The sequence below is a fragment of the Anoplolepis gracilipes genome, chromosome 14 (assembly GCF_047496725.1).
Source record: "Anoplolepis gracilipes chromosome 14, ASM4749672v1, whole genome shotgun sequence".
NCBI classification, from domain to species: Eukaryota; Metazoa; Arthropoda; class Insecta; order Hymenoptera; family Formicidae; genus Anoplolepis; species Anoplolepis gracilipes.
Genome location: NC_132983.1, coordinates 2002914 through 2014914, shown reverse-complemented (window position 1 = coordinate 2014914; position 12001 = coordinate 2002914). Strand labels below are relative to the sequence as shown.

Sequence of the window (12001 nt, the reverse complement as noted above, 5' to 3'; positions counted from 1 at the left end):
GAGAGAGAGAGAAGAAATCGATCAGGATTATAGCGTTTTAATCGACGTTGGAGCGCCTCATCTGCGCGCGTCCTCGACCTCTTTTTTTTCTTATCGTCCTTCATCGCTTCTCATCCCTCCCAGCTTAATCCCTCCGTTGTACATCACTACCACAACGTGCGTTTACTTCCAAAGAAACAACGACGTGTGAGGGATAAAAAGAGGGAGAGAGAGGGAGATACAGAGATTCGCTCTTAGTGCCCCTCGACGATCCACAGCTCCGGTGATCTTCTTCCCCACCGGGACACTCGCCGCTTCCGGCTAACTGGAAGTGACGCTCTATGTAAACGGTTTTGCAGAGCGGCTCTCATTGGAACGCACAGGACACAGGAAGCGCATCATGGAAGTAGCGAGCGAGCTGTAAGTACGATCTCCGCTTGCGAACTATTAGTATTTTTCTTAACAACTGTCATACAAATGATTCGACTTGAATAGCAAAATTTCGTTCGAGCATAAATCTATGCGCTTATTACGACATATTCGTCCTTGTATCTTTCTCGAGGAGCGATGCATTTCTATTTCTAATGATGCAATTACTTGCCCATTTGTTTGGATTGTATTGGATTATTATGATGAGCTATCATCGCCAGACTGCTGATAACCATACGTGACACGTGTATCGAATAAACTTTGCCTTCTGCCATTTGAATCTTACGTGACCCAGTTTCCTTCGGAATTTGTTGCCTGGACCTAAAAAAAAAAAAAAAAAAAAGAAAGAAAAAGAAAATAATTACGTGACGCTACGTTTGATAACGACCCAATTTCAAGGAAATCCACAATTTAAAAATAACCTTATCTCGTATAATACTTGATTTAAACATACTTCTTAATTCGAAATATTGTATTTTATTCATCTTAAATTATTTTGCAGTAGCAATTAATTTTTTTGTAACATATTTCTTTAGTTTAAATAAGTGATTATTATCGCACATATCTTGACATGATTTACAATTTATTTATTAAAATAATCGCACGGTAAATTATAAAACGTCTCTATCGACATGTTGAATTTCATATCGTCTCTTATTCTTGAATAAAGTGGATTTTAATTCTGTTGACAGCTTGTACAAGAGACTCGACTTCAATCTTTTTCTCGGCGACCCATTGTTGTTATCGAGTCATATAAATAAAGAGCTGAGTGATTTATTCGTGCGGTAGAAGTTAATGGCATATCAATTTAACTTAATAATCTCTGAAAAGCACAAACATTCTACACTTTTGAGATATTGTCTGGTAATTTGGCGCATATATTTTACAACAGTAGTATGACGCACTTGAACTTGTTGTAATCGTTTATTGCGCATGTCAGATGTAACGAAAAAAATATCGCAGAGATTAAAACATATATATATATATATATATATACACATATGAACATTACAGAAGGAGTTTATCTTGCATTATATCGCGCGTCGTGATATGAAAAGAAATACATAACATGTCGATAGTTTGCTCCACGAAGTCTGCGAAAATTAAAAGACGATGCAACTTTATATACACGGTGATCTCAAAATTTATTGCGATTTGCGCCCATTAGAAATGCAAATGCATATCGCACTTTAACGACGGACGTCGTGAATGGAAGTTACTCTGTGTATATATATATATATATATATATATATATGTGTGCATATATATGCAGTTGTGATCCATTATGTGCCTCGTCGTATATCGTATTCAGCGGCAACGGGATTCATTGGCACAGAATTCCATAATGGCAACAGCGGTACTTGCCGGCTACTCATTAAATCATTGTCAGACTCGTTCTTTGTGATAAGGAACGGAGGGAGAAGACGACGGTTGCGCATAAGAAAAATCATTGTTAATTGCGCGATTAGACTGTGCGCAGATGCAGCCTCCGCTCTGTCTGCGAATCAACGTCCCTCGGTTTTCTGATATTTTCTTTTTTTTTTTTTCCAAATTAAACCGAATCATAAGAATTCCATTACAAGTTACAGAGTGTTCCGGCTTTTTAGAGTGAGAAAAACGTGGAGATAACTCTTTATCAGATTTATACAAAAAGATTGTCACGTCAGTAAAATATTTGATTAAAAGAGGTTTTAATTATAAACGAGATAAGATCGAAACGCATTCGATGAAAGTGTGCCAATGAAATATATCGTCGTATACGTATATCGTAGCCATTGCGCACATTTGTCCTTATTCCTGATAAGGAAATACAATGATTTACCTCGAATTATTATCGTTCGGAGCTACAACTACAAATTTATCTTGTATCTCGTACGATCTCTACGATCGATGAAATTTGAATTAGCGGGATAGGCGTGCGCTGTCTTGTCGCATAGCGATTTTACCAGCAGATCCTATTAGCAGAGAAAATCTATGTATCTGCTCTTAACGAGCTATGCGACGTATCGACCCGGAATAATGAACGTTTGCCCGTCATTTCTTGATTGCCGACGATGAGATACTCTTCGATTTCACACTGTCGCTTCTTTCGTCTTCGCAACTTTCATTAATCTTTCTTTTTCATCGAAGCCTAAGATTACAATGATTACAACGTGATTGATACGTGTAAGACGTGTAGAATCGGTTACTGTTTACAGGCAAAAAAATAGGAAAATTAACCGCGTGTTAGGTCAAAATTTTTGTCTGTTATGTTTGAAATTAGAAACCAGATACTCGAACATGGATGCAATTTTTTATACGATATTTACGAAGTAAAATCGTAATTACAACGTCAAATTTTGAGACAATGAAATATTAAGTGTCAATGAAATTACTCGGTAGCGGGAAGAGAATCTTATATACAATATATACATATATATATATATATATATATATATGAAGGAGAGACACATTGCGTAAATTTTACATTAGTGTCAAGTGCAACTTCTTACATAAGTGTATTCAACAAGTTTGTTGACGGAGGTATAATTTTGGAACTTTAATCGAAGCCAACGTTGTATATATATATATATATACATATATATATATGACATGACATTGAACGTTCATACGGCACGTGTCACTATTATTTTACTCTACAACGACATTAATTAACGTTTACTGTAACCGTATCTAATTTATTTGTCATTGATTTATTGGCGGAAACATTAAAAATTCGAGCGTCTGAAAGATGATACGAGCAAGAAATATGAATAATATTTCTAATTGCATCATTAATCTTTCCGCGTTGCTCGTTTGTATAAAAAACATATAGTTGCCCGACAAATTATTTTTTTTACTTCCACAAAGTGCACATGATTCCACTTGACGTGGCTCAAAAGCCGTAAAAATTTTTATTTCCCGACACGTCATCTTAACGAAAAAAAAAAAAAAAACAATTCCAATTAACCGTTATGCGAGACTATTGAACATATCAAGATGATACCATTTAACTCGGCATTCAACACAATTCGTGAACGCGGTCTATTAAGTGTAATGTAAAACTACAAGAGAGAGAGAGAGAGAGAGAGAGAGAGAAAAAAAAGGCGATTCGCACACCGGAAACATCGTTAAAGCTCAACGTTAATTCTCAGGGACGAATTTTTTTCTCATCTGTCCGCGACACGGGGTTGTCAGTAGTCGCGTGAGACACACGTGTCGCTCTTCATAACACAAATAACAAATCGCGCGAAGTTTCGTCACGCCATCAACGGATTAACATGGTTTCAAAGTCATCTCGCGCTCGTTGACCTCGTTGTTTCCCATTCATCTATCATTAGATCCAAAATTCTCATCGCAGGAATTTAAAACGCTTCGTGAGAAATATCGCGTTGCGAAATTTATCGCAGCGTCCGGTCATCTCCAGGAGTCTCTTGTTTAGTTTAATCCGACTATGATTTGTAATTATTTAGAATGAACGATAAGATAAAAATGCCGGTCGATGTCAGTAGGGCACGAAAGTAGGGCGCGGTCTTCCGCCCTACATTAAGTATCAGAATTCATCCGGAACTCTGATGCGAGACGGAAACACATTAGCGTCATCCGAAACGATGATCCATGACAAGCACGCACGCGCGCGCTTCTATCATATTTTTTATCGTTACCTTCGTCAAATCCGGGAATTGTGATCGAGATGTCCCTTTCTTGTCCCTTCTACATCGTTATTAACGCGAGATTTATTTCGATAGACGCGTACAATACATATACTGATTGTTCGCTTCTGCGAATGTTCTATCCTCGCGATTACCGGGAATAATCTCGAAATATACGAGGTAGCTCGTAAAAAAAAAACTTGGCAAAGGTCGAATATAAAAGTTTGACAATTTATACACGTTGGCTTGGATGCGGATTTTTTTTTTTTTTTAATTATCCGTGATATTTTTTATGGGCAGAATGAGTTGGAACGGAACTATCAATATTATCAAATGTTAATGTTGATGACATTACAATAATCATTAGCATTAACGCCAGGATGTGATGGCGCGCTTTCGTATGAATAAGCATTGGATACAGATAAACTACGTTTTAGCTTGATGATGTAATCGTAGCTGAAAAATTTACGCAAGTGGATATCCCTGACCGGTTTTCGGAGCGACACGTGTGATCCAGCTTTTTATTCGACGGAGTCTCGCAGGGATTTGCATAAATTTAAGGCAGACGACCTACAGACTATGTGTTTGTTTTCTAACAAATTTTCTTTGAAAAACCTACACACGCCGATTATTACACTTCTTTTGCCTATTGCCTTTTCCGTATTTCCTTGTGGCGTTACAAGTTGGTGTCGATCGCGTGGGACGGGAATTTTACGTTTGAATTACCCCGATCTCGTAACTCGCGATAAGAATTCAAGATTATTTTAATGATTGTTGGGCGACATGTGAAGTACATTTATTTACGCCACATGTACGCTGAATACAGAGAGCACGTAATCATCTATTAATAATCAGAGATTCTTTTGTGCTCTCTCTCTTTAGTCAAAGCATCTCGGAAAGCGACTACTGACGAGCATGTGAAGTCTAGTAGAGATGCAAATTAAAGCGTTGGCTTGTAATAAAGAACGACGGTGAAGAAGCATCTAATGCTTCAAGGCAATAAGAAGGTAATTTGCTTCTTGAGCTTTTCATAGTAATTTTCAGAGATGCACCTGCATCTACTGTATTAATCGAATTAAACGATAAGCGAGAGAAACTAAAGTATCTCCGCAATAAAGTCATATCAGTAAATGTAATAATGGTAAAAATGCGTTCTCGTGTAATTGACTCAAATATAGCAGCGTTCGACAGATCGTTATCGCGTGGCGTTAATATAACAGTTGATCCGATAATAATTCGTAGCAGTGTAATTTCTTGTCTCTTGCCAACTACACATCCAAGTATAGCACGCGTGGGTGTTGTCGATACTTTTGTGCATTATCGCGTAATGGATCGCGGAAGAAAAAAAAACAACCCGTTTCGACAATTTTTTTTTTCTGTTATCTAATTTAATATAGAGTCTTGATCGCGATTGCCATCATCATGATTTGTGTCTAATTTCGAATTGGAAACGTCGCATCTTTTTTTTTTTTTTTTTTTTTTTTTTTCTTGATGTGATTATGTTATTTTCCCGCACATTTTCATGTAATTATTTTTTGTTTTTCCGCGTATACCGTCGAGATTTATTTTGCAGTTCAGAGAATCAGAGAGTGCTAAGCTTGTCTCAGTTTCAAATAATAGATGGTTTAAAACAGTCTGCGGCTAAACGCGAAGAAGAACGGAGATCTTTAAAAAATGCTTACGCTCGAGAAATCTCATCTTTAAAGAATTGTTTACGGCAGCAACTTTGCACGAACTGCTTGGGAAAATGGAGTATAAATCGAGTGTTAATGTTAGAGTAAACAAGTGTTAATTATTAAAATAAGTTGTTTATAGAAATAGAAAAAAAAATATTTCCAGAATTTAATTTTTTTAACAATTTTAAGATATTAATTTTACAAAATAAATTTTCAAATTTACGTTTTTTTTACAATTTTGATTGCACGAGTACTATGGTTGCCAACGAAATAAGGTAAGCAAAATCTATTATCTCGAGACATGAGAACAAATATTTTTATCCGACGATCCGTAATAAAATCGATAAATGAAATAATAATTAAATTTTCTATGTAAGAAACTCTGAAGTGACAAATTTTAAATTTTAACACAGATGTTTGTCTTAGTTTTTATAGCATTGCGAGATAATAAAAAACTCACTGATTTATTTTATTTTATGTCTTTGTGTATCACAAATAACGATTTAAAAATATGATAGAAAAAATATGTTCTTCAAAATAACTGATATTTTTGAGATTGAAATTGTAAGTTGATGACATTTTACAAGTTGCCATATATCTTGGTAGATATTACCTCTCTCTCTCTCTCTCTGATGAATTTATTCCGATATTATTGTCATTATACATATACTTATTTATTGTCTGTCAACGTATACACAGAATGTCGGCACATATGTTACGGAAAGTTTGATGTCGCTGCCTACATTTTTCAAGGTTTATGGAAAATACACAAAAGTCACGTTCACGACTAGGAAGATTAATCTCCAAGAACTTGCTGATACATGTGACAGTAGTAGTCGTTTCGCAATCCAATCACAGAGAGTGCCTCTTCCGACATTAAATTCTTTAACGACTAATTGTGTTTTTATTATTCCGACAAAAGAATCAAAACTTAATTAATATAATTATTATAATGTAATTAAAATTGAAAATTAATATAATGTCATTAAAACAACATTTATTTTATTTTATGGGCCTAAGATTAAGAATCGTTCAATCGTATCTTTTATATATTTCAACGCGTCATCAAACGAGTTGTTCGTAATGAGAAATTTTTAAAACATTACTCATCATCATGAAAGAATCAAAACTTCCAAATGAGAAAATATTTCATTGGCGAGTTAATGAATATACAAGAGGAGTTCAGTGACACGTTTTTTTTTTTTTCAGGTCGCCGTTGTCAGGGACGGAGAATCAAGGCAAGATTAAGGAGAGGAGCTCGTATTATCCCCAAGAACCCAACAAGAGGCCGCGAACAAAAGGGGAGAAGGTGCGAGCATGCCTGAGCCATAACGCGCTGACTATACTGACTGTCAGCGGCGTGATCGGTGGTGTGATACTTGGCATCATCCTGCGAAATTCGCGGGAGAAATGGACCCCACGGGAGATTATGTACATCAATTATCTCGGCGATCTGTTCCTACGGATGCTCAAGAGCTTGATTCTGCCGTTGATCATTTCGAGTCTGGTGTCGGCCATTGGGTCGCTCGATCTGTCACTCAGTGGCAAGATCGGCGCACGTGCGATCTGTTATTACATGGCCACGACCATCTGCGCGGTCATATTAGGTCAGTGAAGCCTAATTTAACTTCTTGCATATCCTATTTCCCACAATTGTTTATATCGTGACAAATGCAAAGTTTCGTATTATATTTTGAAAACAAGTAATGACAGTTCAAGAAGAATTTTTTTTTTAAATCAAGAAAAAGAATGATTATTTGCTGTTCATTTTTTGATGCTCTAATTGCCTGTAAATCTTTTAGAAAAGGAGCTGTTTGTTTTACTGAATTATATTAACTACCATATATGAGATGTTGCAAAAGTTTCGTTGCAATAAAAATGAAGTATAAATTAAGGAAAATTATTTACTTAATTTGAAATTTAGTAAATTTGATATAATTAATACCGTGAATGTTGAAGGAGAGGAATGTGCTTATTATATATGATTATGTATCTTATTCTTGCGGACAGCTGAATGCCGTTTAATGTTTTTAAACAACCCAGCGTATTACCGAGGTTAACGACGTCAACGACGACGCGCGAATCGCGATCAAAGAATCTCGCCGAGCATCTCTCGCTCAGCATTGCGCGCGGACAATGATCACATTTCTTGGAAACGTTGCAACAAACAGCAGATGTCACAATCCCCGCGCGATTTACATATCTCTGATGGTCAAAATGCGTGCGATAGCCCTGAATTCTTATGACTCATCTCGGTTAATTAACAGAGCGCAACAAGACAAAAAACGACGCGTCCGACATGGCCGAAAAATTACTCGGAGATAATTATCTCGAATGATTTTATTTTGCAACCGCCAATCGGCCTTTTATTGCGTTAATCTAGAGCTAGAGATTAAACCGGTTATAACTCGAAACTTTGCTTACGCGCGTATCGCTCAACTTTTCCTCTCGCGTCAATCGTCTTTTTTGCGACACATCCCAGCCGGTTCTATTTCTCGTCATCACACTCTTATCTCGCCGATTCTTCAACGTGGCAGATGCTGCCGTTATCTTATCGCTCGTCTTTCCTCTCGATAAAGTAAACGGAAATAATGCGAAATCGAACGCTTGTAGAGCTAGTGACGATTATTAATTTAAATCTGATTTTAGGTATAATTCTCGTTATTTCGATCCAACCTGGAGTTGGCAGCTCCGCCTCGGAAAGCAAGAAGCCAGCGCAAAATGTTTCCACCATCGATACGTTGATGGACCTAGTAAGAAATATGTTTCCGCCGAATCTTGTGCAGGCTTGCATCTCCCAACATCGGACCGAGCCCAAGGAACCAGAAAACTCTACCAATGGTAATCATTTCTTCAGTGGTAAAACAATATCTTAATATAAAGTTGGAATATCCGATTTTAAGCTTAGACGGAATGAGTGATTCTTGCGTTCTTTCATAATGTAACTTTGCGTCTTAATTAACGTTAGTTCTCTATTAGTCCCCCTGGATGAATGGGAACTGACGGAGAAAGAGGTGTCCGGCTCCAACATACTCGGACTCGTCGTGTTCGCGACAGTGATGGGCATCACCCTCGGTAAAATGGGACCGCAGGCTAAACCGCTGTTGAACTTCTTCGAGTCACTTTCCGGCGCCATGATGTTGATCACTAACTGGGTCATATGGTAAGACTCGCAAATAAACATGCACTTCTTGAAATACCTCAAGTTGCTCGAGGAAAATTCACATATTAATTGCATAACATTATTGCAATTAATCGTCATTGTTGTGACAATTCGATATCTCCATCTTTATCCCGTGCCTTTCACTTTTTCAAAGGATTAAGAACCTCACGATTATCCTTGTGCATTTTTATGTACGCAGGTTATCGCCGATCGGTGTGCTCTTCCTAGTCGCCTCTAAGATCACGGAGATGAAGTCGCTGGATGAAGTGGTCGGCCAGCTTGGAATGTATTTCTTGACCGTGTTGATCGCCCTACTCATACACGGCCTCCTAGTGCTGCCAGGAATGTATTTTCTTCTCACGAAAAGGAATCCTTACAGCTATATATCGAACATGGCACAGGCGCTCGTCACTGCCTTTGGCACGTCCTCGAGTTCGGCGACGTTGCCAATCGCCATCAACTGTCTCGAAGAGAGAAATGGCATCGATCCGCGTGTTACCAGATTCGTCATGCCAATAGGCGCTACCGTCAACATGGACGGTACCGCTTTGTACGAAGCTGTTGCTGCCATTTTTATCTCGCAAGTGCGTAAAGTCAGTCTTTCCTTTGGGCAGCTGGTAGCGGTAAGGTGAGTTTTTTAGTTTAAATTTTCTTTTTCGTTTTACAGACAAAAATATATTGCTATCCTAACTTGATTATATCTAACGCGTCGTTTTAGTATCACGGCAACCGCTGCCAGTATCGGCGCGGCTGGAATTCCACAAGCCGGATTAGTAACAATGGTAATGGTGTTGGATACAGTCCGACTTCCGGCCAATGATGTCTTCTTAATCATAGCGGTTGACTGGTTACTGTAAATATTATGCTTGTGTTTATTTATCTTATAAATGAAATTTTAAAGAGTGTCTTCAATGTATCTTCCTCCCATTTTCAGAGATCGATGTAGAACGACGGTAAACGTTATCGGCGATTCGCTTGGCGCGGGGATCGTGCAGCATCTGAGTAGGAATGAACTCGCAGCATTGCCGCACAATACACAACAGACACAAAACGGTGCCGATTGTCACGCGACCACGTCGATATGAGCTGTCGTTCGCCAATCGCGGCCTGCGTCTCCTTGACTGACGATTACGAAATCGTATCGCGATCGACCACTCCTGGAAAACATATCGACATTTATCGCGCGGTTTATTGTCTATATAGGAAAGTTGCCCTAAGCGAACTTTAAAAGGAGTCCAGTTTTAAAAATATAACGAGTAAATAGATTAAAATTTTAAAATTAAAAAAACAAACAAATTTGTGGATATATATATTACTTGTTGCCATGCCATGTATGATTTTTAATTTCCAAATTTTTATAAGTTATTCTATGGAAAATATTTCGAAGAATATATAATATAAATATATATATAGCGCAATATATTTAGAAAGATGAGTGTGTATACATCTTTATAAATGTACAATACGACGATGGTCGATGATCGCAAGATACGATCTTGATGAAGTGTTCTTGCGTACTCAATAAGTGTTCCGTTTTTAGCATCAAATAATCAGTTAGTATTAATTATCCCACAAATCACACAAATAATATGAACAAAGGGAACAATAAACCTATACTCTATTATAACGCCACATTTTATGATAAATGTACGCGAATGCGACGTGTAATCTCTTTTTCAATTATCTTTATATACAAGTATTATAAACAAGATTATTTTTAGTAGTCGCTAATTGATGCCCATTCCGTGTATAAGATATATAGACATATATATGTATATACGTAATGATAGGGCAATCAGATACGAGTTATCAACGCATAGCTCGCGGTGCGAGCAACGAGCGTTCTTCAAATAATTTCGGAATATAAAGATGTGCTTGAAATACTAAAATACTTTTTAACTCTAGTAATCGTAGACCCCACTAAGCGATATTGCTTGTAAAATATATATTTGTCTTCCATTTTCGCGTTTAATGATAATTACGCTTGATATAAAACGTATGTTGCACGTTACATTTTATTTGGGCTAAAAATCTAGTTTTTTGCAAATTATACATGTTCCTTCTTGAAGTGCATTTATAAGGTTGCGGTGCTCAAATAAATTTCACAAAGAAGGAAATATTTTTAGTGTTTTTTAGTTTTTGAAAAATCGACTTTGTTATCTGAGAAGGAATATCAAAGTCTTTATTATTATTTTTTACATGAAATTAAAAATGGAAAAATGTAAATTTTACTCGTATATTATTCCGCGATTAGGCAGCTTGTGCCATAATATATATCGAAAGTAGATTTTACATTTATTTAATACCCAGTGAAACAAGCAGACTTAATTCAATAACTTCAACGCCATATATTACTAGCGAATAGCTATGGGACTTAACCCTTAAGTATGAAGTAAGGTTGGTCATTTCGTTTCTTTTTGTGTTCTTGAACGAGAAGAAAACATGCAAGTTGTTGCATTTTATAGGTTTCTGTATGCGAAAGAAAAATCCGATAAGTCGTAATATGTAGAACAAGAGAATGTAATGTATAGCTTAAAAAAAGCATACATTTAGAGATGCTCAACACATAATGACGAAAAGTAAAATCCGTACTTAAGGGTTGAAATAACTTTTTTATTGGCACAACAAAAATATCATGCTAAATTATTTTCACATGATATGTAAAATTATGTGGAAAAATAACAAAATAATTAATAAATATATATTGCCTGATTTTACCATGTAAATTAAATTCTTTGTTGTGTGTGAAAAAATTCTTTTATCATCTTTTACGCAGAAATTCTTTTAAATTTATTTGTAAAAAATATTTCATTGGCAACTAAATACTTTAGTTGTTATTTATTTTATTATCAAGAGCAATTAATATGCTTTTTGAAACTCTATTGCATCTTATCAGTAACAAAAATAAAATATGCAGGTAAAATTAAAAATATAAACGCATTTATCGTCATTTATGCATGCAATAATAAATGAAAATATGTGGTGATTATTTTGCTTGCAGATGTAATTTATTAAACATTATTCGCATAATATATAATCAATATGCAAATCGACTATGTATAATCAAAATGTAAGCGCAAATTGAAAACATTTACATGATTAATGAATCGTTTAACAAGATA

General features: G+C 36.2%; 1 protein-coding gene across 3 annotated transcripts; it reads left to right on the top strand.

Annotated features, from left to right (window-relative positions):
- The first annotated feature begins 2858 nt into the window (after positions 1-2858).
- On the top strand, positions 2859-11596 carry LOC140673369 (excitatory amino acid transporter 1). 3 transcript variants are annotated; one of them, XM_072906313.1, is made up of 7 exons: positions 2859-5047; positions 6926-7323; positions 8366-8557; positions 8696-8879; positions 9079-9507; positions 9598-9732; positions 9814-11596. In XM_072906313.1, the coding sequence occupies exons 2-7, from the start codon at positions 7146-7148 to the stop codon at positions 9962-9964; spliced, it is 1269 nt and encodes a 422-aa protein (XP_072762414.1). In that variant the 5' UTR covers positions 2859-5047; positions 6926-7145; the 3' UTR covers positions 9965-11596. The 3 variants fall into 3 exon arrangements, with proteins under 3 accessions (XP_072762414.1, XP_072762412.1, XP_072762413.1); XM_072906311.1 differs by lacking the exon at positions 2859-5047 and adding an exon at positions 5095-5991; XM_072906312.1 differs by lacking the exon at positions 2859-5047 and adding an exon at positions 6363-6670.
- The last annotated feature ends 405 nt before the right edge of the window (positions 11597-12001 follow it).